Consider the following 27,586-nt stretch of genomic DNA (forward strand, 5'->3'; position numbering starts at 1 on the left):
GCTGTTTTTTTTAATATATTGAATTTCCCAATAAATCGGAGAATTTTAATAATACCTGTATGAAACCTTTTTCCCAACCAAAAAAAAAAAAAAAAAATATGTAAATAAAATTATATATTTGGAAAAAAAAATGGTAAATTAACAAGATAAATAGTAAATAACATTTGAAGACATACAACAGCAAGTCATCTTAAATTATAAATTGTAACACTTTTAAGCGCCCCCTTTAAAACATTCGCCTTCAATTGGAAATAAACCATTTATTCAAGCATCTACGGAGTTCTATGGGATATGCCTAGAATCCCGCATTAACACTAATCGAGCTGCACCGAAATAACCACGGCAGACACCAAAATACGAATATACGAATACACGAAAGCAATATCCGCCGATCGCGAGCCAGGCCCCAAAATATCAAGCGTATATATATCAGTATCTGCGAACACATCGAGTAGTCCCTGAGCTAAGCGATGAAACTGGCCAAAGGGGCTGGGCTCGCGGATCTGACGCCTCCTTAATTCTAGCTAGGTCTGTATATGGTATATGGTATATGCTATTGGTATATGGTATATGGTATATAGTATATAGTATATGGTACATCTGTATAATCTGTATAAACATGCATAATGTAATGCAGGCTAGGCGGGCTCCTAGTGTTCAAAAGGCGAGGGGTGGGCGTGGAAATTCGTGTTGTAAACTTTCGGGTTTTGTACAAATTCACTTTCGTTTGTGTCGATCGCCTTTTGAGTACAATGTACAATAGTCTTTTTGAGAAACACATGGCCAAAACGTGAGCTGGAACATGGTCAATGTAAAGGTGTACACAATATTATAGTACATATTTGAATATAGCTAATAATATCAATATATATAGAGAGAGAAAGATACATGAGCACTCGCACAATATGAATCTTTGGCAGGACCGCAGATACTGATCACAAGAATCGTTTCGATTTAGTTAGTCTGTAATGCTAATTAACTACAACTATTCGTACTCGCTCGCAAAAAAATTTGGCTAATTGTGGAGCAGAGACTCGGGTACATCATGTACATCATAGGAATACGTTACACATGGCTGACAAAATCGAATCCCTGTCGTTAAGTACTCTAAGGTCTAAATTCGCTGTGTTCCCCAACTGCTGCTCCCTCCCCTTTCTCACGGCTCGATGGCTCCTTCGCCCGGGTAGAGGTTCACCAGAATGGCGTAGTAGTGACATCCGGCGGCCAACACCACAAACAGGTGCCAGATGGCATGGGCCATCGGTATCATTCCGTCCGCCTTGAAGAACACGATGCCCAGGATGTAGAAGGCACCGCCGAACTTCAGCTGCAGCATCCCGTGGAAGTGGTGGCCAGTGAAAACCACCACCAAGGCCGGACCAAGGCCCATCACCAGGTAGAAGAACGTCTCCAGGCACTTGAAGCGCTCGTGGAAGAGCTGTTTTCGAAAAACCAAATACATTTAAATTAAATTGAAGCCAATATATGGAAATAAAGCATTTAAAAAAAGGGTTAAAGATTAGATCAACACTAAAATGAAAAATTTGAATGCAGATAGAGATAGATATTTAGAGGATCGAATCACAAATCTTTAGAGGTATGTCACTTTCAAATCGGATAAAATTTGGTAAAGTTATGATCTCCGGAAGTCCAGCTGTGGGTCACCTTTTTACAACACATCGAAAACTTGGAAATAAATGGACATGAAAATGGGTCAAAAATTTGATCAACGTTAAATTGAAAATTTTGAATGCAGATTTTTAGAGGATCGAATCACAGGTCTTTAGAGGTATGTCACTTATAAATCGGATAAAATTTGGTAAAGTTATGATCTCCGGAAGTCCAGCTGTGGGTCACCTTTTTACAACACATCGAAAACTTGGAAATAAATGGACATGAAAATGGGTCAAAAATTTGATCAACGTTAAATTGAAAATTTTGAATTCAGATTTTTAGAGGATCGAATCACAAGTCTTTAGAGGTATGTCACTTTCAAATCGGATAAAATTTGGTAAAGTTATGATCTCCGGAAGTCCAGCTGTGGGTCACCTTTTTACAACAGATCGAAAACTTGGAAATAAATGACATGAAAATGGGTCAAAAATTTGATCAACGTTAAATTGAAAATTTTGAATGCAGATTTTTAGAGAATCGAATCACAAGTCTTTAGAGGTATGTCACTTTCAAATCGGATAAAATTTGGTAAAGTTATGGTCTCCGGAAGTCCAGCTGTGAGTCACCTTTTTACAACGCATCGAAAACTTGGAAATAAATGACATGAAAATGGGTCAAAAATTTGATCAACGTTAAATTGAAAATTTTGAATGCAGATTTTTAGAGAATCGAATCACAAGTCTTTAGAGGTATGTCACTTTCAAATCGGATAAAATTTGGTAAAGTTATGGTCTCCGGAAGTCCAGCTGTGGGTCACCTTTTTACAACAGATCGAAAACTTGGAAATAAATGACATGAAAATGGGTCAAAAATTTGATCAACGTTAAATTGAAAATTTTGAATGCAGATTTTTAGAGGATCGAATTACAAGTCTTTAGAGGTATGTCACTTATAAATCGGATAAAATTTGGTAAAGTTATGGTCTCCGGAAGTCCAGCTGTGAGTCACCTTTTTACAACGCATCGAAAACTTGGAAATAAATGACATGAAAATGGGTCAAAAATTTGATCAACGTTAAATTGAAAATTTTGAATGCAGATTTTTTGAGAATCAAATCACAAGTCTTTAGAGGTATGCCACTTTGGAATCGGATAAAATTTGGTAAAGTTATGATCTCCGGAAGTCCAGCTGTGGGTCACCTTTTTACAACACATCGGAAACTTGGAAATAAATGACATGAAAATGGGTCAAAAATTTGATCAACGTTAAATTGAAAATTTTGAATGCAGATTTTTAGAGGATCGAATTACAAATCTTTAGAGGTATGTCACTTTCAAATCGGATAAAATTTGGTAAAGTTATGGTCGCCGGAAGTCCAGCTGTGAGTCACCTTTTTACAACACATCGGAAACTAGGAAATAAATGAGTCAAAAATTGGATCAACGTTTTTACTTTATAGGGTCGGAAATGTCTCCTTCACTGCGTTGCAAACTATTGACTGAAGGGTATAAAGATCGGGAAATCGGGAGTAACCCACCTGCTGGTAGGCAATTCCTACGCCCGCCATCAGCCAGATGACCCACTCCATGCAGAAGAGTATGGCCGAGTGGTCGGTGTTTTCCAGGGTGAGCCACGGGAAGTAGGATCCGGCGATAAACACATAGATCATGGCCCTGTCGCAGCGATGCAGCACGTTCTTCAGCCCCTGGTACGTCTGCCAGCCCAAGCTCGGCCAGGCCTTGACATTCCTCGGGGGCCTGGACAGGGATTAAAAGGTGAAGCAGTGAGAAAATCGATCAAAGGATGGTCATCCAGAGGACTAACTTGTGCTCGGCGCAGTAGCAGGAGCAGTGGAAGAAGGTCGACACCGTGAAGAGCATGCAAAGGGCTCCGCCGTAAACCCAGGAGACCAAATACTGGCTGGAGCTGGATGAGCGTTCGAACAGCTTTATTGCGGCAAACACGGCGGGCAGTATCCAAATCCCGTGAGTAATCACATTGGCCACCTGCTCAATCTGTTGTTGGACAAGACAAATGTTGTTTTATAAACTTATTCATTCACTTATGACAGATTAGAACCCACCTCCGTCGGCTGGTAGGCACAACCGGGCTTGGCCTTGGCATTCTTCCACTTGACATTCCGCAGCTGCAGCTTGAGATTTGAATTCGACTTGATGATGGACTTCCAAAACTTGCTAAATAGATTCTCGAGGAAGGCGTACTTGTTTTGAATATCCTGCATCAGGCTGACGGTTTCATTTCCATTTCGATTCGGCCTCCCACTTCCGTGGCCACTCCCTTCGCTGGTGCTCATCGTGGACAGACTGCGGATTAGATTGCAAATTGGTTGTCCGGCTCGTAAAATTGATAGATTGCCAGCCGACTAACCCAACTAACCCGACTAACCCATCCACCCATCCACCCACCACCCAGGCTTCCCCCTTTTTATGGCCAATTGATTATCAGCCCCCCCTTATCTTCTGCTTTTGGGGCTCGAGTGTCTATCACTCGACGGCAATCACTGGACAATGGACAGCTCGGCACTTGAGATATTCCTGCATTGAGCTAATTTATGCTCATTTATTTTGCACTGACAACTTGCATACAATGGCCAAGGTTGCTGCTTTTGACCCGCAATTGAAACCAGTTGTCTGATTGGCGGCCCGCTTATCTCGCGGGGTGAGAACATGGCTCAAAGTCCGAATCGGATGAGATATGCCCATCCGCGGGAATTCGATTATGGAGCATTCGAAATTCGATGGCAGATGCAGTAAAAATACATAGGTCTTGTTTGGAAAGAAAACCAACATCGGTAAGACGAAGTTTATATACACTTCGTATTAAGTTTATGAATGCTTCTATATCAAACCACATGCAAATTAGGGAGAATATAGTATTTGTTTGGTTGTATATAATCGGAAATGTTTCCCTCACTGAGTTACAAACTTCTGAATAAAAGTGTAATTGCCTCTGCGTGGGTATAAATACCAAGTGATCATATGATCCGCTTAGGTCCAAAAGTCTAATGGTTATGTAATGAATGTACTCATTTGCCCATTTCTAATGATTTCATTATTGTGAATCAAAAAAATACCAACTACTCGCACGTTGTAAGCTTATTTAAATTAAAGTCCAATTACGTTTAGCATAGGCTGCTAGAAAACCACTCACGTCAACTAAGATGTCTCTAATAACATTTATATGTGGTTATCCTGCTTAATTAAGGTTATTATTTTGAGGTATCAAAGTCTAAAACTGAAGAGCGTAAAGCGCAAAGTTATTATCCAAAAAAAACCATGAGTTAATAATTAATGAGGCAGAAACACTAGTTATATGCTGCTTAATAACCCGTTTAAATGACCCTATAATAGCATTACCTATTGTATTTTTAGAACAGGTTAATATTTAACTACACTTGTGTCGATCTGAAACTTTTATGGGCTTGTCTGTATTCCCGCTCATTAAATTGTGACAGCTAGTCAATAGACGAACGATGGTGGGTGGCAAGTAGGTGACCCCCACCCCCAAAAGTATGCCCCACTGGGCGCAGCGGGGGTCACAGGGTGGAAAAACATAACGGTCGCCCCGTCGAACTTCATCGCCATAACGACTATGCTAATCGTTATAAAAATAGATGCCTCGGGCATTCCTTATATTGGCAATTACAACACAGCGGGTGGGGCAACAGCAACACTGGGAGAAAATTTTAGAACCGCCCGCCGATTTCGAAACATAAAAAAAACATAAAAACTTAAATCTTGATATAGTAAGATGTTGTTTTTCTTATTAATTTTTGAATTTTTAATATTTGTAGGAACCCCTTTTGATTACTGATTATTCTGGCACTTCAAAAGGAAGTTCTTGATTAGTTTTTTTCAGTGCACAGGAAAGCATCGGAGATTGTTTACATCTTTCAGCTAGAATCAATTGACGTGCTAATCCAATTTGTAGCGCTGCCGTCACGCAATTCAACCTTGTCACCTGTCCACCTGTATTTCCGTATTTTCCGATCACATCTTAACTTTCCCCCGGGAAATCGAGAAATCCGAATTTCTGGTGGGAAACTCACCGTTCTTTTGGAGCCGCGGATTTTGATCCGGATGCTGCGCTCTGCGGAATGCGGATGCGAATGCGGATGCAGACGTCTGGATCCGCAATCGGGCGGATTCGGAGTCCCAATCCCACGCAGGATTCTCAGGGCCCCAAGTCTCGGTGCACTGCATCTGGCGGAGGAACGGGAGTTTTTTTTATTTGGACTTGGCGTCCGCAGTAGAGGTGGAGAAACATCGATGTTATCAAAACATCTGTAATATCGATGTTTGGCAAGACATAATCGATGTTTGCAATCGATGTTTGGCGGGGTGCTATCAATGCTTTCCCACATCTAGTCCACAGTCGGTGGATTGGCGGACTTTGCTAGAGGTGGGAAAATCGACTATGTAACATCGATTCATCGCTGTTGTAACATCGTCCTTTGGTCATCGATGTTATGCATCTGATCTTCTATCCCTAGATAAATAAATAATATATATTTAATATAACAGCGTAATTCAAAAATAATAATATTCAATTTGTTAGCTTTCGATTGATATGAATATGACTGGAAATTTGTACTTCGACAAAAAAAAAGAAAAAAAGGCGGTGCCCACAACCAGCGCACTTTCCCTATGTATCAATAACCAACAATGTACGGCATAAAATATACAGTTTACTACCTACAACATGCAACATGCAACATACAACACGACACCCGCAATATGCAACATGGAATTTGAAACATGAAACATGATACATGCAACATGCAACATGCAATATGCAATATGCAATACTTTATTTTTGTAAAAGCTGCAAGGGCATTTAAACTTTGGCTTGCCGAAATTTGTTTCCTTTTTTCCTTATTTAGATTAAAATTTTCAAATGTGAATCTACTTGGCTTTTGTAAAGCATTCAAATGTACATATATTAGAGAGACTAACTTCAGCTTAGTGAATTTTGAAACTCTCTCCAATTCATTGCAAGTTTATCCTTTTTTTAATTAGCAGTAATAAGCGAATCTTTATCTGGATCACTTTCTGAGGGTGGTGAAACTCAGCTAAAATTAAATTAGGAAGATTACTGGTACAAAATCAATTCAAGAATCAATTGTTAAGGCGCGCAGCTTATCGATTGTTCTTGGACTAACTTTCCAAGACACTCTGACTATCGAAACCGGGCAAGTATCGATAGCAATCGCGCAGCGGAAATCGGAAAAACGTGTGAAAAAGGTGCGTGACTTATTTTTTGTTAATTCCACCGGATTTCACTGATTTTCCGACGTTTTTCCACCCAGCAATAGCAAGCAAACATGTCTGGACGCGAGGGCGGCAAGAAGAAGCCTTTGAAGGCGCCAAAGAAGGACTCCAAGGACATGGACGAGGACGATGTGGCTTTCAAGCAGAAGCAGAAGGAGCAGCAGAAGGCTTTGGATGCGGCCAAGGCGAATGCCTCCAAAAAGGGGCCTCTTGTCGGCGGCGGGATTAAAAAGTCGGGCAAGAAGTGATGATATAGCCGCAGCCGCGCCCACAATCTACTCCCCAATCCAGAACCCACGGGATGCAGCATTTTAGCCGAATCACACCCATGTGGACCAAAATTGATCGTCTAGCCAGTTGGAATTCACTTCTTTTTATACTTACGCTTACCATTAAATAGAGCATTGTACGTCAGGAATAAGATTTATTGTGCGGACTGAATTTCGTCTCTAAGTGCGTGGAAAGCTGGCCTGCGTCCCGGGCAACTGGACGGATTGCGAGGCCACGGCACAGGCGGCGGCTATGCTGTCCTCCAGTTTGCCTTTCGGATTGCGGGCAATATTGTGGGCCAGTGCTCCGATGAAGGCGTCGCCGGCTCCCGTGGTGTCCACCACTTTTTCGGACGGTACATGTGGTGCAGGCACATGCCGGTAGGCGCCCTTAGATTCAGCAGATCCGAAGACAGCTCCTAGTTTGCCCAGGGTAATGATCACCGTGTTGGCTCCCATCTCTATCAGCTTTGCAATGGCAGTTTGAGCTTGTCTAAACGGAAAATTATACTCGTTAGAGGCTTTGTTCCCAGGTTAATAGTATGCACCACCTACTCCACGGTCTCAACGATGGCCATCTGGGTCATCAGCGCCGCCTCGCTTTCGTTTACACAGAAGATCCCGGCCAGCTGGAGCAGTTCCCTTGGGGTATTCTCCATGGCCGGTGCCGCATTCACAATGGACACGCCACGGAAGGATTTCAGGGCCGTCAGGGTGGCCTCGATGGGCGTCTCCAGCTGGCAGACCAAAACCTTGGCCTCCTGGAAGAGTGCCTCTGCTTGAGCCACATCGCAGGAGCTCAGCTTGCTGTTGGCGCCCACCACGATGATGATGTTGTTCTCGCCGCCATCGGATACGCCTATTTGCGCCACGCCCGTCGTCTGGCCCTCCAGCTGCTGCACGTGCTCCACATTGATCCCCTCCTCACGCAGCTGCCGCAGATAGTCGGCGCCGAAGGTGTCTGTTCCCAATTTGGCCACCAGCGCCGTCCGGGATCCCAGTCGTGCGGCGGCCACACACTGATTGGCGCCCTTTCCGCCGTAGCCCGTCTGAAATCGGTGTCCATGGAGCGTCTCCCCGGGTTTCGGCAGGCGGGGAGTGTAACTGCGAGGCGAGATGGGATCAGATCTTTGCAGGACTGATGGGTTCCCCTGTCCACTCACCATATAAAGTCTATAATGGCCGAGCCAAAGACCAGCACTTCGGTGGATTGAGTTTGAGCCATGTCGCCTGTGTCCGTTATCGCTGCAAATGCAATATGGGTTTGGTTTATTCCGTTCCGTTCCGCTTATCGGCCCGAGATTATGTGACCCCGGGTGAGGGGCAAGGGCAAGGACGGGGCAGTGGGGTGGAGCACTATCAGCTAGCTGGCCCACTCCATTCCTGGCCAAGATCGATGGTGAAGGGGGTGGTAGCTGTGGAAATCTCAGATAAATAGCTAATCTATAGCTAGAAAAGTGGGGGGCCTAAAATACTAGAAAATACTAAGTGTACTAGATGGTCTATTAAATATTTAAAATTATTTATCATTTAAATACATATCTAAAAATAAATAGGTAATGGTATCCTAAAAAGAGTAGGGAAGATCTTGAGACTCGTTTAGGATTGAATTTTAGACTTTGATTTCGAACCACCGATTTTGGGCGGTATTTTTGAATTTAAACTTAAAACTTAAAAACTAGGGAATTAACAACGGAAAACTAAAGTTAGATGTTAAAACTGATATATTACAAAATATTGGGGAGCTATATTCCATTTTTCGTGCGGATAAGATTACATTTTTTTTAAATATGCTAAGGCTCGTCCTTAATTGTAAAAACAAAGTACATAATTCAAGTATATATTTAAGAGACATTTTATTTTTAAAATATAAAATGCCAATTCGACAAAAAATGGACATTTCATTTTTCAATATGAAAATAATCTGTTTTAAGTTGCTATGAACACATATTTTCGAATTTGTGTAAATTCTAAATTTATAAAACTTTTTGAATGACCTCGAGTAATTCAATAACACTACAATTTAGGATACATTTAAAATACCTAAAAATGTACCAATCCCTACAATAATATTTTAGATTATTATTTTTGAATGAAGGCCATTTTAACATGAGAATTTGAAACAGCAAGGCATTCCTCAAATAGAAAGAGACGGCAGAAACACCACGAAATCAGATAAATCATAAAGTTTATTAAATATACGTAGTACAAATATATCGGCTGGCCATGGGACAAAATAAGGGACCATATAATTTATAACCTACGGGTGATACACACGACTTGAATTTGGGACTGGATTTTGGAATCGGGACATAATACATAGGCGTTTCGTTTTGGGAGTATAATTAGAATTACAAGCCACTCTACCGATTTACACGTGTTTAAATATAGCGTACAACTAGCTTTCCTCTACTGTTCTGGTTTCTGTTCCGTTGCGGGGATCCTCTGGGATCGCTTGTACCATCTACATATAACTCTGATTCTGCTCTGGCTCCATATCTCTGCTCGGTTCGGATTATCTGTTGATTATCCTGCTTAAACTCTATTATTGCGACTCGTGGCGAATGGGGGAGTGGGATGAGATAACATTGAGTGGACTGCACAGCCAATGTCTTCCGCCGGCAATCCTAGATACCGGCCCGTTCCAGTGCACTCAGCTGGGTGCCCAACCGCTCCTCCTTGGCCTTGCGCTCGGCGCTTATCTTCTTGGAGCTCTGGTACGTGTTGAGGAACGTCTGCACGTCGATCTTTCCGTTCAGGAAGTGCTCCACATGCCGATCACAGTCGGCATCGGCATTGGAAGCAGCAATCTGAAGGAGTTCCTAAGGGAAACGAAGCGAAAGAGGTATTGTTATAAGGTATTATTTTTTATTTTATAGATCTCTCATTATCTAAGAACGTAACCAATGGAGGGGATCAATAGATCGCTACTTGGGTTGACAATTTCACCTGGTTCCCAAGAAGAACAAAGGGAAAGGCCCATTGTTTGTCGAGATTTAATATGAAGGTAATGACCATTTCACTTGGTGACTCATTCTTTTTCCCCATTTAAAGTGTTCCGTACTCACCCTTATGTGCTGGGGTGCATATTCCTCGGACTTTTTCAAGTATTTCTTATTCAGCTGGTCGCATTTCTCGCCCAGTGTTTTTAAAGCTGTGTAATCATCGCTGAGCCGGCGCTTCAGCTCCACCAGGTGGCTGCCCTTGCTCTCGTTCTCCCCTGAAATAAAGATTGTAGTGGATCTGCAAGTTCTTCGCATTAATTTACCCACTTGATATATTCTCCACTTGGTTCATCATCGAGTCTAGCTCCTCGTTGAGGTGCTGCACCACAGACATCTCCTCGATGAAGTCGTCGAAGAATTCGGGATCCCTGTCCAGCTGCTTCAGCTCGTCCAGCGACAAAGTGGACAGGTTGGGCATGTTGCCCGACTCACTGCCCTCCGCAGCCGAATCCTTGGCGTCATCCTTCTCCGGCGTGTGTCCTTGAAGCGAGTGGGCGTGGGCTTGGGCTTGGGCATGACCTTGCGGCGAATGCTGGGTGGTGGGCATTTTGTGTTCCAGCTTCCAAATTCCAGTCAGTAGATGTGCTTTGGTTGAACTAAGAATTTACATTGTGTCATCCGAGAGACGTTTAGTCCAACACTTACTGGGTTCTCAAAAAAAGACGAGGGTCGACGTCGATGGCACGAACTGGAGCACCCTCTGACCTCCAGTGGGAGTTGGCGACCCCGGCTGCGGAAAAGAGGATTGCGAGTATGAAATTCCTGAAGGTTATACCTGGTTTTGCCCCGTTACTCACCCAATCTCCGTCTGCTGATTTCCTAATCTCTCCTGGTTTTCCTACGGTTTGGGATGGGATCGTATCGGGTTTGCACAAATCGAATGGTGGTTTTGTTTGCCCCGATCGGAGTTTCATTATCTTCTGTTCTGGACAATGTTGGCAATTTGACTATTTTTTAGCCACTCTCGGCTATTTTCAAAAGCTATCAGCTGGGTATGGCAGGTGCCTGCATTTTTAGCTTTCCTCTAAACTGTTTTGGCCACAGCCATATAAATGTAATTAGGGGTTAGCCGTTAAAATTTAATTAAAATTAAATTTCGGTGCAGAATATCAAACGAAACCCTTATTTCTAAGCTGGAACTATTATGTTTTAAATATTTATTTATCCGTTGAAATGCTGCTCAAAGTTTATCGAAAAACGAAAACTCACAAGATGATCGAGAAAAACAATTTAAATAAAATGTTATTAAAAAATTTTAAATATATCTAGTAAATTCAGCTAATAATTAAGCAATTGTAATCGAGAGTTGTCAACACTGCTGACATTTCACAAAACACCGTTGGCACAGGGTTGCCACCCCAGTTAGAGGGTTAAAGTTGCGGTACTGATTCATCGCACATATCTGACAGCCCTGACAATCAGCTGTTCGTTTGTTTACGATTTGCCTCGTTACTTTACATAACAAATTTAACAATTTACCAAATAAACAGTGTTTGCTAAACGATGGCGCTGTTTGAGATGAAGTGGCTGCGCCGCTGGGTGCGACGCAACACGAATCCCATTCCGGAGCATCGCGCAGAGTTGTGGAAACGGCGTTTGAGCATCGGATACGCCGTATTGGCCTGGCAGGCTTTCGGCTTCGTTTGCTACATGGTCTACACCGGCCGAAACGATTGGGCCAAGTTCTACGGCTACAAGACGGAGGAGGAACTGGCCCTGTCGCCGGCCCAGCAGTTTGCCAGGCATCTAAAAGTGGAGGGTAAAGGAAAGATCATCCGGATCTCGGGATTCCAGAAAGTTGAGGAGGTGCCCTTCGACTCCAGCGAAGTGGAGCGTGTCAAGGAATAACCGGAATCTTGTCTAGTCTTAGCAAAACATCCTTCTTTTTTTTTGACCAATTAAAGCCTATGAATAAGACTCTTGATGGACTCAGTTTGTTATCCTTGTGCAGTATTTCTGGGAAAATTGCAGATGAAACTAAAGTTTGTTAATAAAATTTATCATTTCTTCTTCTAAACCCTTTAAGACGATATCAGAAGCTTTTAAAAACTTCTCCATTTGATTTTATATATCGACAACTCGATCTGGAGCATTGTTTGCATCGGAATACCATATCGTATATACATATTCCCCTCGAACTTTTTAAATGAGTTTTGATTAAGTTTTAAGAGTTTTAATACACTGTTTTACAAATTATTATATGAGGCCAAATACATACTGAACCAAATATAATTTATAAGTATACCATAACATTATAATAAATAATGTTAATTTTTAAATTGGTGCGGTACCGCATTGTTGGCATTTAGCTGCCCAGGTATTTGGTATTTTTCCGCCCCGTTCGCTGCGGTATATTTTGGCGCTCTGGCAACGGTCACACAGCGAAAAAAAAACAACAAAAAAGCAGCGACGACGTTGACCGCCGAGCGGATCGTTGGCGATAACAACAATAACAAAACGAAACCATATTGGCAGCGGTACATTGAAGATAGCCCCCGTAGTCCCATAATCCCTATAATACCAATAATCCCAATCGGTAATCGTATTTCTCGCGAGTGGCTGTGATTTCGATCGGAGTGACATCTATAAATAAAACAACAAATCGAAGCGCAGGCAGCGCAGTTGCAGCATCCAGTGCAAAGTCATATTGTTAATTGTAACAGAGGAAAACAGAAGAATACTAAATGAATATTAATTGCCCATCGAGTGGAGGTCATTGATGGCGCTCTCGCTCGCTCCCCTCTTTTCCACCGCATTGTGCCGCACTCCTTCCTCCTAACTGCACTCCGTGCTCTGTCTGCAAAATAACGGGACTAATGCATTTGCAGATGGCGGCTGCTTTTCTAATTGGAATTTGTGCAACAAAAAACATAGAGAAACAAAAAGAGCCGCAAATAATTGCTAATTAGTTGCATTTTTTCCATTGTTGCAAGGCTTCGCTTACGAATTTCTAATGTAATTAACGCGGCAGCTGTTTTTTAAGTGTGTGTGCGGCCTTAGTTTATGATCTTTTTTGTTATGTTTTTGGTTTTTTTTTCTGTGTGCAGCCAACAACAAAAAGTCAAAGGTGCAAGTGCCCCACACAAATACATGCAAAACTAGCGGAGACGGCAACCGAAAAAAACAACTAAACAACAGCGAAAAAGGAAGAAGGAGAGAGTCTAGGAGAAGAACCGTTTGATTGATTATTGCCGTGCCTCCTTCTTCTCCCCTCCACAACCTACACTCTCTTCATCGTTTCCTCTTCGACATACCCCCCGGGACGAAGGGTGAGTAAAAAGAGTACAATACAACAAAAAAGAAATATATAAACCAGATTCCATTGTTGTTGCTAGTTTTCGAAAACCATTAAAAACGCATTAATTATATAATTTTCGGGGAAGTGAAACTTCCACTTTCTGCTTCTAAGCCCCAGCAACAATAACATTAATAGCAACAACAGCAAAACGTAAACCATCAACAAAGAAACTTTAAAACTTCGAAACCACGCATAAATATTTATATCTTTAAAGAAAGAAAATACAAAAAAAAGAGTTTTTAGAAACGTTAGCGAAAATGAAACCGTTTTCTAAAAATAATTTATTGTCGCCGGCGTTTCTATGTGTGTATTTCTACCAAACCACAAACTCCTCAAAAGCATAACATATAAAAAATAACACATAACATATGGCAAGCGGAGTGAACAAAGGCCGATAAACACAAACATAAACATATCAAAAGAGAGCAGCGCATAATTCGAGCGGTAAAACGGTAAACAGTTCGAGGCGACGGCGCAGTCCGCTGCAGCAGCAAAAACCTATGTAGGTTTAACATTTTCAGGGGTTTCCTCTTTAAAGATCACTTTTAGATATAAAAGTATCTTTCTTTTCATAAGTCGTAATTAGGAAATTCGTTACAATTTTGATTACTGATTGAGATAGTTTATGATCTTTCTATGATTCCTATTATATCTTATCATAATGTTTTCATCTTTAAGATTCAATTCAGAAGATAGTTTGTCTATCTGATTTGAATTTTAGAATACATTGTTGTATTCACTATTATCTTACTGATTTTTTTTTTAAATTTACTAAGACAGTAAATATGTACAAAAAAAACTTATGTAACTCTCTTAAAAATTTATTTTATCTCATTTTCTATCATACAAATAATTTATCTTATTGTTGGTATATTGAAAATCCTGAGACAATTATATGGATACATTTTTTGTAATTCAATACTCGTCCCGTTCTGAATTATTTGTTAATAATTTCTGTCATCTGATCTCCATATTTTCTTGACTGTGGGAATAACACACACCGATATAACCGACTGTTTAGACTATAGCGCACATTACTTTGGCGCGCTAAAGCGTAACATTCATAAAGAAACGAAAATTCACAGAGCAACTGCCCCTTTCGCCTTATAAACCGAACGCAAGTGAATGGCCGGAGGGGCTATGAACCCCCCACAACCCCCTAACAAATTATGGTTGCCTCTAAGTGTTATTTTATTTATAATTTTTTTTCTTGAATATGTCAGGAGCGAATGAATGGCCAAGTTTTTAAGTTTTAACTGGCTGTCCAGTGGTTTTCTCAGGGGGCCAGCGAAATGCGATACAAACAGGGGGTTTTCGAGGGGGCTATCTGCGGTTATCAGCTGCTGTTTCCAGGGGCGTACCGCAACGGGGGACGGGTGAAAGGGGTGGGTTGGCCTTAACGATAAGCACTGTTTTGGCCTGGCTTTTTGGTCATAGACCTCAAACGTATATACCTGGCTTACAAACAATAAAAATCATAAAAGAGAAACGTGGTGGGGAAAAAGTGACAGGGAAGAGGAGGGGGGAGTTTAGGCCGAGAGAAACGTGGAAATGGCAGAAATGCAGAAACCGCAAATGCCCCCAACGAACGGGCGACGCGCTTTGCTGCCTCTTGCGGTTTCTGTGGCTGCTTTGCTGCTTTTTTTGCTGCCTCTGATAAGCCCCACGCTTAAGAAGAGACAGCAGAAGAAAAGCCCCAGAAGAACGGCCAGAAGAATTAGCCAACTAGTTGACACTGGAAGAAATTTTACCCCTGAATCAGGTTTGGACTCGAGAAACAATAACATTTATCTTTTAAAATGAAAAACCATTAAGTATGTGGTCATAAACAAAGATTTTCGTGTTAAACGTATTCTAGACATTCCTATAAATATGAATAAACTTTTTTATGGCATGGTTTTTCTTCAATTTAAGGTTTGACTGAACATATGGTTCAACATTCTTTAAGGTATTTCAATAAAACTTGGCATTGTTTTTCAATTTTTCGAATTGAATGTGAACAAGAAAGGAAAGCTAACTTCGGGCGGAGCCGAAGTTGATATACCCTTGCAGAATATTCTATAAATTATATTCTCCAAAATTATTCATATGATGCATTCTTAATACTTAAAAAAAGTCCCAACTTCCTAACTTTAAAAACAACAAAGTTATGTCATTTCCAATCGTTCAGTTATATGGCAGCTATAAGATATAGTCGGCCGATCCTTATGAAATTTGGTAGGTCGGATTGATTAACCAAATATAAAATCCATAGAAGATCCCAGCCTCCTAACTTTACAAACACCAATGTTATGGCATTTCCGATCAATCAGTTATATGGCAGCTATAGGATATAGTCGTCCGATCCTTATGAAATTTGGGAGGTCGGATTTATTAGCCAAAAATAAAACCCATAGAAAATCCCAACTTCCTAACTTTAAAAACACCAAAGATATGGCATTTCCGATCGTTCAGTTATATGGCAGCTATATGATATAGTGGCCCGATCCGGCTCGTTCCGACTTATATACTACCTGCAATAGAAAGACAACTTTTGGGAAAGTTTCAAGCAGATAGCTTTAAAACTGAGGGACTAGTTTGCGTAGAAACGGACGGACAGACGGACAGACGGACAGACGGACAGACGGACAGACGGACGGACAGACGGACGGACAGACGGACATGGCTAGATCGACTCTCCTGGTGATGCTGATCAAGAATATATATACTTTATAGGGTCGGAAATGTCTCCTTCACTGCGTTGCAAACTTTTGACTGAAATTATAATACCCTCTGCAAGGGTATAAAAATGTGCATAATTGGTAGACTTATAGGCTTAAAAGTATCTAAAGGTAACATTTTTGAAAAGATAGGGGGAAAAATTAGACCGTTAAATTTCTTATATACCGACTGAAATAAATCTTAGTGGATTATCAAAATATTTAAAAAAATTGTTATGAATTTTAAAGCTAGCACTTTCGCTCAGTGCATGCACACGCACCGCGGAAAGATATCAAGATATCAAAAAGCTGGCAAAAGAATGCGGGGAGAGCAACAGCAAACTAAATTGAATTGTCATTCAACGCCATGGGAGCTCGACTTTGGTCAATGTCTCAATGCCCCTTCCTCACCTCTTATAAACCTCTTTATGACCCAAACTCACCTTCTAACCCCCGATAGTTTTAATGGCTAAATAGAACTAAAGACGTTTCTAAATCATTCACATAAAAACAGAAGTGTTTTTTTATACCCTTATGTGTTATAATTCCAGATTGAAACGCAGTAAAGGACACATTTTTAAAAACTTTATAGGCGAGTCCAGTATTCAATAACAGTCTGTTTTTATACCGTTGGCGGGCTTAGTTTAAAAGCTAGCAATATTAAAGTTCAAAACATAAAGTTTGAAAACAAATCAGTTGACTATTTTTTATAGTTATCATACATACATATATCTGCCATACTGGCCGTTCTAAGCAGTTTTTTTGCGCAGCGTAAAACAAAAATTTTCAAATAGTATTATTTTTTATACACTGATCGATTATTGCATCCACTTTTGGTATAAATGCAAGGGTATTAAAACGTTAACCTGACAAAGTTAGCTTCTGTTTTCGTTTTAATGGTAATTTAATTGATTTTAAAGGAATTACCACAATTCGTACAGCTCTGAGTCATTGTAATCGTAGACGAAGCAGCAAAACTTGGAAAAGGCATACTTACTTTCAATTATTGGCTAATACCAATTGGCAATTGTTGGCCAACATTGTTTTGTTTTAATTAACCTTAATCTGCAGAGCTAACTGTTAGAAAAATTAGTGTACATTTTTGTTTATATTTCTAAGACATTAAATATTTGTACAATTACGCAGACTTTGGGTATAACGTTGATACGACTAAAAACAATGAACTTTTTTATGAAAATGTTGGCAACATTACAAAATGAAGAAGTTAGAATTCCTGCCTTATATAAAAAACCCATATTTCGTGATGTGAAAACCTAATTCGGCCGAGTTTTGATACTAGAGTGCGCCCTTTTTTTAATTTTATTTCAAAATAAGTATTAATTATGTATCGATTTGGTTTGAAATTCAAACTTTTGGCGCACTATCAGTGTTGAACAACGCGTCACGCATGCGCCGTGGCCGAGAGCGCCCTGTGGCTGGAGTGCTATCGAGTCTATCGATAGGCGCCGTCGACTGGACACTTGTTGTTGTTGTTTGCAGAAAGCAGCAGAAAACAGAAAACGCGCGTCGCTTTTTTGCCAGTTGTTCGTGAATTTTGTGTCGTGCGTTGTTCCCCTTGTTTGTAGTAATTTTATTTACTTGTTTTTTTTTTGTTCCTGTTTTTTCCCGAACTCTGTGCAACATTAAAGGTTTATAGTAAAGAAGTAATAAACAACAAAAAAAACTCGACTCGGTACGTGCGTGTGTGTGTGAGCACTATATAAGTATTCGTGTGGAGTTGGCTTTTTGTTTTGCTGTCGTATTCCGGTTTTTTGACATAAGAGAGTGCGAAAATCGAAAGAAATCCCTTTTACAGTTATCTGGTGCAAATAATTAAAAGGTGTTGTTGCTATTTGATTCATTCGCCGCCGCCTCTCTTTTTGTCTCTGCCTCTCCCCTTGATTTCCATTCAATTACCGTGCTCTTTCTGGCAAACTCCATTGTTGTTGCTGCCTCTCATTGAAGGGCAAACCGATCTCCCCTCTTTTCCTCTCCCACACATCCTGTTTCGCCCTCTTTCTCTCCGCTGCAGTTGCAGTTGCAGTGTTGCATAGGTCCCGAATTAGGGCGCGCTCTCAAATCGTAATTGAAAATTAACATTCGAATGCTAAGTGGTCTGATGTTTGCCCTACGTTTTTGACCAATTATCCAACTTATCACTGTGCAAACGAGATAAAGATAAACCCCTACCCAACTGATAAAGAAACCCGTGTTCATCAACAATTAGGCAAAATGAATGAATTTAATAATGTTTCGCTCGTTGGCATGATGTCACTCCACTGTTTGCGTTTCAATTTAAGGCCCAAAGTAAAATAAACAAATTTGCGTGTTTCGCGTGGGCCGCTGTCACAAAAAAAAGGAAAGAAATCAAAATAATTCGAGGCCATAAATGGCAAAGAAGCGAAATCAGAAAAGCAACCGCTTAAAACCAGAGTCTTTACCAACACTGGCCAGGTCGGCGTGTTGCAAGTGCAGCGCTGCCTCTGCCGGTGTTACTGCTGACGTCGCTGCTGCGGTCAGCTGTCAATGTCATTTGTTGGTGCAGTTCAATTTTTTTCTCTTGCTCTATTACTCTTGCTCTGTTTTTGTGACGCGTCGTGACATGAGTAATCCGGCATATTTGTGACAATGGGGAAAGAACACATGAACAAACACGCACACTTGCATTAAGGAGGGAGATGGGGCAGGCCACGAGAGGGGGCAAAGGGCGGAGAGTCCTCTCTCTCAAAAACACAATTAACGCCTGTTTTCACGCGTACATACGCGTACAGCAGAGGTCAAGGTTATGGCAATAAGTTTGACAATTCTTGTGAATATTTGGTCTTTTTAGCTTTAAATTTCTCTTAATATTTAAAAGTTTGATTTAGATTGAAAGCTTTCGATTTGAAGTTGTATATAGCCTCTCATTTTTTAAATTTATTTTGAATTTGTAAATCATACAAATGTAATTTAATGAAATCCAAAAGGAATATTGTAAGGAATATTTTTTAACTCAAATTATAGGTCATAAGTGATTAGATTATCTAATTTGTCTAATAAGAAACTAAAAAGAAACCCTAATCAGAGTGTTTGTTGGTATTTTAGATTTTGATTGTACATGACCCACATTTAAACATAATTTAATTTAAATTCAAAGGGGTTAAGTGCTATTCACTTGACCCCGGCTGTCCAGCGGCGTACGTGTGATTGGGAGTGTATGCAAGTGTGAACTGTTGAAATGTTGACGTTGCAGCGGAACAGCAATACATACATATATCCGTCATTCCATCATTTCGGCATTCCGTCCGAATTCAATTTCAAGTCAAATCCGAATGCGCGCTGGGATAACTTTTTAGAATTTCAATTTCGATGTCATGATCGTCGAGTGCCTTTTAATTATTAATTAATTGGGTGTGACTGTGATTTTGGTTGTGTGTTTGTTTTGATTTCTCTGCCTCTCTCTCTTACCCTCTCGATCTTTTATCGCATCTCTCATGGTGACAACAACAATGCAATGCGATTGTTTGCCGCCGCACAAACGGGTTATATTGTTGTTACCAGTAGTGGCTGGTGTTGCATGCAACATGAGCATCTGTTGCTGCCTCTAATTTCGCGTCCGCTTTCCTTCGTTCACTCATTCGTCGCCCGTCTTGCATTTCAAATTCTGCCCAACTATTTTGCACAGTAATTTCACTTTTTCGCCCCCTTTTCATCAAATCAAAAGAAAGCAGAGCAAATTGACTTGATAAAAGTATTGTGATAACAAGCATGTACAAAATAACCAGCAATAAGCGATAACCGATAACCGACGACAACGAACACTGCGAGAAAAACGATCTTAAAATCAGCACACAAACTATAAATAATATATTTACATCTTTAATGACACATTAAGTAAATATATACAATCGAAAACCCATTAACGAACTCTGCGAGAAAAAAACGAAGCTTAAATTCAGCACACAAAAAGTATACATCATGCATAACAGATACAAATTAAAAGAATAATAAAAACAAGTTAAAGCTAAAATTCAATATGCTTAATATTAAATAAGTACAAATACACAAAACAAAATAAAAAAATATTAAAGTTGGCCCGTTGATGGTTCACGTTTTGCAACAAGAAAGGATAAACCGGCAAGATGATCAAACTGAAATCCTTGTTCCGCAGAGGTCAGGGCACCTCCAGCTCGAATTCCTCCAATTCGTCGCACAAGCAGCAGCAGCACTCCTCCAACAACAATCGCCAGAAGTCGCAGTCGAGCACTTCATTGAATACCGCCCACGAGCAGCAGCAGCAACAACAGCAACAACAACAGCAGCAGCAACAGCAACGCAACAACACCGCAGCTACAACAAAATTCTACGCCCACCAGGAGGCGGCCAGCTACGAAAGGGGCGTGGATGTGGGCGATGAGGAGGCGCTGCTGCTGACCAACCAACAGCAGCAACAGCGACGACAACAGCAACAGCAGTTGCAGCAACAACAGCAGCTACAGAGCAACACCTTGCCCCAGAAGAAATCGAAGCTCAAGGGACAAAAACAGCCAAAGCAATTGCCAGTGCAGCAGCAACATAGCAATGCAACTGAGCTACAGCAGCAACAGCACCAGCAGCAACCTCTGATGACTTCCCTGGCAGCCGTGCCGCAGGCAGCAGCAACTGGCAACAGCAGCAGCAACATCAATAACAACAACGCATTGGCCGCGCTGCAGGATGGTGGCGCTGCTGCCGCCGCTGCAGCAGATTTCTACCAGCAACTAGCAGCAGCAGCAACAGCCACATCGGCGAACGGCAGCAACCCCAGTTCGGATAGTCCGGCTAACGCATTTCCCGCAGCAGCAGCAGCCGTTGCTGTTGCCGCTGTGGCAGCCAGCAGTTATCAGCAACAGCAGCAACAACAGCAGCAGCAACTCATTAACAACGAACAGCAACAACAGCAACTCTTAGAGGTAAAGCTATGCCCCTATTTGTTTGTTCATTTCTCAATTAATAACTAAAACTTGACCACACAGGCTAACAACAAAATGCAGGAGCTGCATAAGCAGCTGGAGAGATTGGGAAGCGAGCAACTGCAGCTGGAGACACGCATCACGGAGCTGCTGCCATACCAAAGTGAGGTGGCCAAGCTGAAGGGCGATCTGGTTAAGATGCAGGTGCGCAAAACAAACCAGGCGAGGATTAGGGGAGGATGGGTTGGCCGGCCAAATAGGGGTGCAGAGTGGGTGGAAACGGGGTGGCTGGCTAACCACAAATTGCTGATGTGTTGTCACGGCTGATTGATGTTGTTGCTGTTAATGTTGCTATTTTCCCCATGATAAAGTTATTATTACCCTTTTGCATCAATTTGGGGTAATTATATTATTAGCTAAAAAATGTAAGTTAGGCAAGCAACTAGAATAACATTTACCAAGAACTTTAATACAGCAACGTCTATAAGTTATTCGAAGATATCTATTTAGGTTTTTTTTTTAAACGGCTTGTGTCATTATTTAAATAAGATACAAATATGTATTTTTATTACATTGGATTAGGTCTGCAAGTCTATAAATACTAAGAGTCGATAAAGGGTATTCTCTGTAGAGACCCTGCCACTGGCCAATGACTAAGCCGATTTCTCGGGGGCGTTGTGCTTCGCTACCCTAACCAATCCATTGATATTCAATATGATCTATAGGCGATGCGCTCCTTTAATTGAGTGTAGTATAAAGCTTTTGCGTCGTAGAACAGCCAGCAGCAACATCGCAGCTTAGAGGGAAGCAAAACTGATCAGTCTGATGTGTCTATTTACAGAGTCTACAGGAAAAGACCCAGATGGAGATCGGCAACCTGAAATACGAGAACGAATCTCTGCGCAATCGGCTGCGGGACGTTGTGAACTCGCCGTTGTCGGATGCGGAGAAGCACCAGATCATCCAAGACTCGCAGAGGCTGCACAGCTCTGCGCCCGCCTCGATAGCCCTGCCCAGTGTAAGTACTCCCAGTCAATTTCTATTAGTGGAAATTCACCTAACGATATCCCTACATTGCTTTGCAGACAAACGATGCGCATGATGGCACACCCTGCCTCACGCCCGACTGGGATAAACAGTCATCCTCCAGCGAGATTTCTGTAGCCTGCCTGCAGGACAAGATCATTCAGATGGAGGAGACGCACTACTCCACCAACGAGGAACTACAAGCTACTCTGCAGGAGTTGGCCGACTTGCAAACCCAGTTGACGGATACGCAGACGGAAAACGAGCGTCTTTCCGAGGAGAAGGATGTGCTCTTCCAGTCGCTTTGCCGGCAGACCGAGAAGCTGAATGAAACGCGCACTCAGATCAGTACGCTGCAGGAGCTGCTACTGCGGGATACCAAGCAGGCTGCCTCCGAAGTCAGTGCTTCGGAGCGGGAGCAAAAGCTTTTGGATTTGATTAAGACTTCCCAGGAGGAGCGTGAGGCTGTTTTGCTCAAGCAGGAGGAGCTAGGAGCTGAGTTGGCCGAGCTGAAGCAAGCGCGGGAAGTTGGCCAGCAGGAACAGCAGCGGCAGAGGGAGCGGATTGCCCTACTAGATTCTCAGCTCGATGCGGCCAATGCGGAGCGACGGCAAGGAGAGGCTCAGTTTTCACAGGCCAAGGAGGAGATCTCACAGCGGGCCATCGAAATAAGTCGGTTGAGCACTCTTCTGGAGAACGCACGTTCTAAGATCGAGGAGCTGGAAGCTGATTTGGCCAGAGGAGACAAGACAGACCTTAGCGATGTGCTGGATGTGGCCAGAAAGGAGAAGGATGCCCTGGAAGAGCGTGTGGCCGAACTGCAGGATCAGTGCTCGCGCAGCCAAGCTGAGCTGAGAAGACTTCGTGAGCAGCTCTCCGGCTTGACCGAGGAATGCAAGGTGGTCAAGAACAATGCTAAGTGTGCGGTCTCCGACCTCGAATATCGCTACGAGCAGCTCCAACGGGACAAGGACAAAATAGCTGGCGAGTGGCAGGCGCTAGAGGAACGTGTGGCCGAACTTCAGGTGCAGTGCAAGTGCCACCAGGAGGACAAGGCTCAACTGCAGTCCCTGCTGGGCGAGACCCAGCGTCACTTGGGCGATGTACAATTACAGCTGGGAGAATCGGAGTGCCGGCTCGACCAGGAGACGCAGCTGCGGCGCAAGGAGGCCGAGGAGTGGCAGCAGTTCCAGGCCGATCTGCTCATGACCGTGCGTGTGGCCAACGACTTCAAGACTGAGGCGCTCAGCGCCCGGGAGCAGCTCGTGCTCGACAACAAGACGCAGAAGGAAAAGATCAGACTGCTGGAGCAGCAGCTCGAGAAGCTCAGCAAGCAACGTAAGTTTAGTTGACATCCTGTACTCGAGCAAATCAGTAATGGCTAATGCTTATTCTTAATCTCCAGCAGAACTGCAGCAGACGGAGACTCCGCAGTCGGTGCTGTCCACAGTCCAGCGTGAGATGGAGATGGCCACGCGGCGCAGCAAGCTGAGCTTCAGCCGTCAAGACTCGCGACTCTCCGTCAAGACGCTCATCGAGAGCATCGAGAATAACAAGGCGGTGAGTGATGCAATAAATATTTCTTATAAGAAGTCCGTATCTTAACTCGAACTTTTATTTTTGGATTCTGCAGCAGGGCAAAGCCGACGAAGCGGAATCCCACTACAGTTCAACGTCCAGCCTCAACAGCGGCACTCCGGAGCTGGGAACTACGCCCATTATCTTTCCCCCCTCCAGTGATTGGCATGAAAGCGTGAGTTTAATCTGAAGTAAATCTGAATGCCGAATCTCTTTACTGATGGCGGCCTTGCATTTCCTACAGCTTCGCCTGCCTGTGCTGCAGAGCAGCAACCTGCACGTGAACGTGGGCAATCAAGCGGGTGCCGGAACGGGAGCGCCTAATTCAGCTGGCAACGGAGGAGGATCAGCTAGCACTACCAAAGTCACATTGCCGCTGCGCGATCAACAGCAGCAACAACAGACTGCGATAACAACACCCCAGAGTCAGATCCAGTCCCAGATTCAGATCCAGAATGTTTCCCAGCCTTCGACGCCGGCCACGCCTAGCAGTGCGGGTAGCAGTAGCAGCAGTGGGCTGCCATTCGGCAATGTCTCAAAGTCCTTCATCAGCGGTAGGAAGCTAGTTTCAATTGATCTTGATTCATTCTTGATCCTGAGATACACGAATACATTTAACCCTACATCTCTGATACTAAATTTTTAGTAGAGAAAACATAAACAACTATTTTTTTGTACTCAACATTAATATTAACGTTTTTAACTTTCCATATTTTTCAGGCGAACGCAAGGACCCGCTCAACATGCTGGCCAAGAACGGAGGCTCGAAGCGCAACGCCCTGCTGAAGTGGTGCCAGAACAAGACAGTGGGCTATCGCAACATCGACATCACCAACTTCAGCTCGTCATGGAACGATGGCCTGGCATTTTGTGCGATCTTGCACTCTTATTTGCCGGATCGCATTCCGTACGATCAACTTAGTCCGGCCAACAAGCGGCGCAACTTTTCGCTGGCATTTGCGGCTGCCGAGTCCGTGGGAATTGGCACCACCCTGGTGAGTTTCCCTATTCAACCGAATTTGCCACGAAACTGTAATATTATCTGCCAATTTATTCGCAACCAGAACATCAATGATATGTGCCAGATCGAACGACCCGATTGGATGCAGGTGATGTCCTATGTGACGGCTATCTACAAGTACTTTGAGACCTAGAGGAGGGGAACTTGAGGAGCGTCTGCTGCCCTCCGCTTGGGCTCTTTTGTGTAGTAGTAGTTGTAGGGTTCGCTTTATTTTCAATATACATCTCGTTTTTTTTTTTCTTAAACATACTTTTCTGTTGTTGTGTATATTCAGCATTTCCAGCCTGGACAGCAAGCAAATCTTTTAACCCATTCGCCTAGCTTGTACGTTTTTTTTTTGTCTGAAACTTCCCTTCTGTTTTAGTGTGTCTGCGTCCATATTCTTGCCCATGTACAGTGGTCACTCGGCGCAGTGGCTCATATTTAGGCATCAGATCTGTAAAATGCATTTGTTTGTTTTTCGGTTTTACAGACGACCCTTTTAGCACTAAGTTTAAGCTTAAAGTTTAATTTTAATGGAGCTTCGAAGGTTGTTCAGGTGACGAAAACAGTTCGACTCGGTCCATCACTCCAAGGACAAGGATGAGACGCCTCCAGCTGGTGTCCACTGTACATGGGTAAGGTAGTTTTTTTTATTGCCTGGTACAGAGTTTATTTTTACACGCAAATTGATGATGGAGTATAATTAGCTTGATTAGCTTGAGAATGAAGCATAACTATAGATATAAAATGGAGAAGGTCCGGACTAGCTTTAGCGTATATATAATTATTTATTCCCACTACATCAGATCACTAATTTAAACGCAAACAAAATGTATTTTTTTCAACGATTCATTCTACGATCTACCATAAAGAACAAAACGCTGTAAAATGGCAGTAAAACAAAACAAGTAATCCCCGTTTGTTTTCTTTAGCTTAAATACATTAATTAAACTGGGATTAGGTTGTGGCAGTAAATTAAAAATTCTCGGAAATTTTACAGCTTTCGTAATTTGCATTTTTCGTAATCAAAATTTTCAGAGCCTGTCGCTTATTAAAATAGATCAATCTTGTTGCCGCACAAAACGAGGAATTTGAGCCGTTTGGAAAACGGGTGGGAGTGATGAGGCGTGGTGGAAGCCCTCGGAAAACTGCCAAAATGGCGCTCCTTAAGCGAGGAAATTTCCCTCGAGTGGGAAATTTCCCAAGGAGCAGGAAAGAGATGGCCTCTGCACGTTGATTCCTCCGTTTTTGTGGGCGGGATTCCGGACGTGGTTGGTCGAGATTCCGGGGGATGGTGTGGGCGGCGGTGGGTGTGGCATGTGGCAGAGGATTTAATTAAGTGCCCATGGCCCACCGCAGGGGGTGTGCGATTTCTTTAAAATTAAAACAATCCGATGATTGATGTACTCGAGGCTAATAAGAAGAGGCAGCAAAAGCTGGCAAAAGAAAAATAAAGTCTTACGGCCATGGAACACACAGTCTGCTCCTGTTTGTCTAAAATGCGATAAGTTTAGACAATAACAAAAACAAAAAGTAAACAACTACGAAAATAGTACGATTTTATGAGGTTAAGTTTATAGTAATAGATTTCAGGCATACTAACTTATGCAATAAAATTGATATGCCGTTGAGACTAGTGCCGTAAACACCTTAAAAACTGAACTTGAACAGCTTCACCTATTTTAAATTAAAGCTATGAAATAAAACGATATTGCTTTTGCCAGAAACTGATTATTTTTAATTTTTTAAATGTGCAAATAAAATCAAGTTAAAGTAACTATAACCAACTATATATTGTTTTCTTGTTGCATACTTTTGGGACTAAAGAACACATTTTACCTCAGTACTCTTGTTATTCCTCGTTCAAATCTGCAGATGCAGTGGTAATTAAAGGACTATAGTGAAATTGTTCCTTTCTGATCCCTGATTTCATTACCAACAATCCAATTTGAAATGGAATGCTAGACTCTTTAGACCCGTTGACAGGGTTAACTCCTTCAGCTGTTTGAGCTCAAATCAAATACACGTCTTTATCCGCTTCCGTGTTCGTTTATTTGGTCCGCTTGTTCAGGCCAAAGTCACGTAGTTCCGAAAACCTTTAAGCAGCCACACTGAAGCACCCATCCTACCCCTTCGTTTGGCTCGCAGTTCCAGGACAAAAGCAAATTGTATCTGTCAATTAGGCGGCTCCTTCTGGCATTGCCTTTTCTCTCTCTTCTAGTCCTTAATGCTCGGCACATGTCGAAAATGAAATTAAACGCTGACGCATCTTTTGCTGACCAGCGGACAGTCACCAAAATATACGTATGTACACACATATTTATGGCGGGGAATTGGGTGGCTTGGCGAATTAAAGGAAAATGCTTAGTCATAAATCAAGAAATCGGCTAAAATAAATTTCAATGCGGCTAACATTTTAATAAACAAAACAGACTGGCCAAGCCAAAGGCACGGACGCACGGACACGGATTTATTCACTCACTCACTCAATCGGTGGCACTGCAACTATAAAAATATTATCTATAGTTTCCACTCAAATGCACAGCGGCACTTACCGGACGGCGCTCGTCCTTGTCCACCACCCAACCACCCAAACACCCAACCACCCAAACACCATACTACCCCACATGTGGATAAATCATAATGGTTAATGTGCACTCATAAATGGATAAGCCAGGCGGTATAGTACACGGAAATAAATCACTATTATCTGTTACTTTTCGTTACAAAGTTCTGTATTTATTTCAGTCGTTTTCTTAAAAAAAGGTAAACAAGAACAATTTTTCTTTGAACTTGATTTTTATTCTATTTTTGTAATCCAATTAATGTAGTTTAAATATTTAAATTACCATAAGAAGCTTTAAAATGAAAT

The 27,586-nt window shown here is 42.2% G+C and overlaps 6 protein-coding genes across 16 annotated transcripts; 3 read left to right on the top strand and 3 right to left on the bottom strand.

The window, feature by feature from the left end:
- Nucleotides 1-97: 97 nt before the first annotated feature.
- Nucleotides 98-5,899, bottom strand: LOC108047138 (monocyte to macrophage differentiation factor). The gene is made up of 5 exons (XM_017127225.2): nucleotides 5,684-5,899; nucleotides 3,698-3,938; nucleotides 3,439-3,629; nucleotides 3,152-3,371; nucleotides 98-1,438 (listed from the first exon to the last, which is right to left on the bottom strand). Exons 2-5 carry the CDS (start codon nucleotides 3,926-3,928, stop codon nucleotides 1,157-1,159), a joined length of 924 nt encoding a protein of 307 aa, XP_016982714.1. The 5' UTR covers nucleotides 3,929-3,938; nucleotides 5,684-5,899; the 3' UTR covers nucleotides 98-1,156.
- Nucleotides 5,900-6,744: 845 nt separating this feature from the next.
- Nucleotides 6,745-7,328, top strand: LOC108047141 (translation machinery-associated protein 7 homolog). Its single transcript, XM_017127228.2, has 2 exons — nucleotides 6,745-6,878; nucleotides 6,944-7,328. Exon 2 carries the CDS (start codon nucleotides 6,959-6,961, stop codon nucleotides 7,151-7,153), a length of 195 nt encoding a protein of 64 aa, XP_016982717.1. The 5' UTR covers nucleotides 6,745-6,878; nucleotides 6,944-6,958; the 3' UTR covers nucleotides 7,154-7,328.
- On the bottom strand, nucleotides 7,317-8,623 carry LOC108047140 (ribokinase). Its single transcript, XM_017127227.2, has 3 exons — nucleotides 8,338-8,623; nucleotides 7,730-8,278; nucleotides 7,317-7,667 (listed from the first exon to the last, which is right to left on the bottom strand). Exons 1-3 carry the CDS (start codon nucleotides 8,397-8,399, stop codon nucleotides 7,355-7,357), a joined length of 924 nt encoding a protein of 307 aa, XP_016982716.1. The 5' UTR covers nucleotides 8,400-8,623; the 3' UTR covers nucleotides 7,317-7,354.
- Nucleotides 8,624-9,345: 722 nt separating this feature from the next.
- On the bottom strand, nucleotides 9,346-11,117 carry LOC108047086 (vacuolar protein sorting-associated protein 37C). 2 transcript variants are annotated; one of them, XM_017127138.2, is made up of 5 exons: nucleotides 10,977-11,117; nucleotides 10,825-10,909; nucleotides 10,447-10,764; nucleotides 10,243-10,394; nucleotides 9,346-9,996 (listed from the first exon to the last, which is right to left on the bottom strand). In XM_017127138.2, exons 3-5 carry the CDS (start codon nucleotides 10,724-10,726, stop codon nucleotides 9,802-9,804), a joined length of 627 nt encoding a protein of 208 aa, XP_016982627.1. In that variant the 5' UTR covers nucleotides 10,727-10,764; nucleotides 10,825-10,909; nucleotides 10,977-11,117; the 3' UTR covers nucleotides 9,346-9,801. The 2 variants fall into 2 exon arrangements, with proteins under 2 accessions (XP_016982627.1, XP_016982628.1); XM_017127139.2 differs by having other exon boundaries at nucleotides 10,447-10,775.
- A 478-nt stretch (nucleotides 11,118-11,595) lies between these two features.
- Nucleotides 11,596-12,107, top strand: LOC108047090. The gene has a single exon (XM_017127146.2). The coding sequence runs from the start codon at nucleotides 11,683-11,685 to the stop codon at nucleotides 12,025-12,027; it is 345 nt and encodes a 114-aa protein (XP_016982635.1). The 5' UTR covers nucleotides 11,596-11,682; the 3' UTR covers nucleotides 12,028-12,107.
- Nucleotides 12,108-12,543: 436 nt separating this feature from the next.
- Nucleotides 12,544-25,616, top strand: LOC108047114 (cytospin-A). 10 transcript variants are annotated; one of them, XM_017127186.2, is made up of 10 exons: nucleotides 17,675-17,869; nucleotides 19,880-21,107; nucleotides 21,171-21,311; nucleotides 21,949-22,125; nucleotides 22,193-23,471; nucleotides 23,539-23,693; nucleotides 23,767-23,886; nucleotides 23,956-24,265; nucleotides 24,432-24,706; nucleotides 24,776-25,616. In XM_017127186.2, the coding sequence occupies exons 2-10, from the start codon at nucleotides 20,298-20,300 to the stop codon at nucleotides 24,863-24,865; spliced, it is 3,357 nt and encodes a 1,118-aa protein (XP_016982675.1). In that variant the 5' UTR covers nucleotides 17,675-17,869; nucleotides 19,880-20,297; the 3' UTR covers nucleotides 24,866-25,616. The 10 variants fall into 10 exon arrangements, with proteins under 10 accessions (XP_016982681.1, XP_016982682.1, XP_016982683.1 ...); XM_017127188.2 differs by having other exon boundaries at nucleotides 19,941-21,107; XM_017127190.2 differs by having other exon boundaries at nucleotides 20,051-21,107.
- The last annotated feature ends 1,970 nt before the right edge of the window (nucleotides 25,617-27,586 follow it).

Source organism: Drosophila rhopaloa, unplaced genomic scaffold (assembly GCF_018152115.1).
Source record: "Drosophila rhopaloa isolate 14029-0021.01 unplaced genomic scaffold, ASM1815211v1 contig_3, whole genome shotgun sequence".
NCBI classification, from domain to species: domain Eukaryota; kingdom Metazoa; phylum Arthropoda; class Insecta; order Diptera; family Drosophilidae; genus Drosophila; species Drosophila rhopaloa.

What these genes read in the sequence shown, in the direction of transcription:
- LOC108047090 (XM_017127146.2), top strand. Translation starts at nt 11,683, where the DNA reads ATGGCGCTGTTTGAGATGAAGTGGCTGCGCCGCTGGGTGCGACGCAAC.
- LOC108047086 (XM_017127138.2), bottom strand. Translation starts at nt 10,726, where the DNA reads ATGCCCACCACCCAGCATTCGCCGCAAGGTCATGCCCAAGCCCAAGCC. An exon ending in CCAAGTGGAGAATATATCAA is followed by an intron (nt 10,395 to 10,446) that starts GTGGGTAAATTA and finishes TCTTTATTTCAG; the next exon opens with GGGAGAACGAGAGCAAGGGC. An exon ending in ATGCACCCCAGCACATAAGG is followed by an intron (nt 9,997 to 10,242) that starts GTGAGTACGGAA and finishes CGTTTCCCTTAG; the next exon opens with GAACTCCTTCAGATTGCTGC.
- LOC108047114 (XM_017127186.2), top strand. Translation starts at nt 20,298, where the DNA reads ATGATCAAACTGAAATCCTTGTTCCGCAGAGGTCAGGGCACCTCCAGC. An exon ending in AACAACAGCAACTCTTAGAG is followed by an intron (nt 21,108 to 21,170) that starts GTAAAGCTATGC and finishes TTGACCACACAG; the next exon opens with GCTAACAACAAAATGCAGGA. An exon ending in GCATCGAGAATAACAAGGCG is followed by an intron (nt 23,694 to 23,766) that starts GTGAGTGATGCA and finishes TGGATTCTGCAG; the next exon opens with CAGGGCAAAGCCGACGAAGC.
- LOC108047138 (XM_017127225.2), bottom strand. Translation starts at nt 3,928, where the DNA reads ATGAGCACCAGCGAAGGGAGTGGCCACGGAAGTGGGAGGCCGAATCGA. An exon ending in GTGCCTACCAGCCGACGGAG is followed by an intron (nt 3,630 to 3,697) that starts GTGGGTTCTAAT and finishes GTCCAACAACAG; the next exon opens with ATTGAGCAGGTGGCCAATGT. An exon ending in TAGGAATTGCCTACCAGCAG is followed by an intron (nt 1,439 to 3,151) that starts GTGGGTTACTCC and finishes TTTCGAAAACAG; the next exon opens with CTCTTCCACGAGCGCTTCAA.
- LOC108047141 (XM_017127228.2), top strand. Translation starts at nt 6,959, where the DNA reads ATGTCTGGACGCGAGGGCGGCAAGAAGAAGCCTTTGAAGGCGCCAAAG.
- LOC108047140 (XM_017127227.2), bottom strand. Translation starts at nt 8,399, where the DNA reads ATGGCTCAAACTCAATCCACCGAAGTGCTGGTCTTTGGCTCGGCCATT. An exon ending in GCCATTATAGACTTTATATG is followed by an intron (nt 8,279 to 8,337) that starts GTGAGTGGACAG and finishes CTCGCCTCGCAG; the next exon opens with TTACACTCCCCGCCTGCCGA. An exon ending in GCCATCGTTGAGACCGTGGA is followed by an intron (nt 7,668 to 7,729) that starts GTAGGTGGTGCA and finishes TTTTCCGTTTAG; the next exon opens with ACAAGCTCAAACTGCCATTG.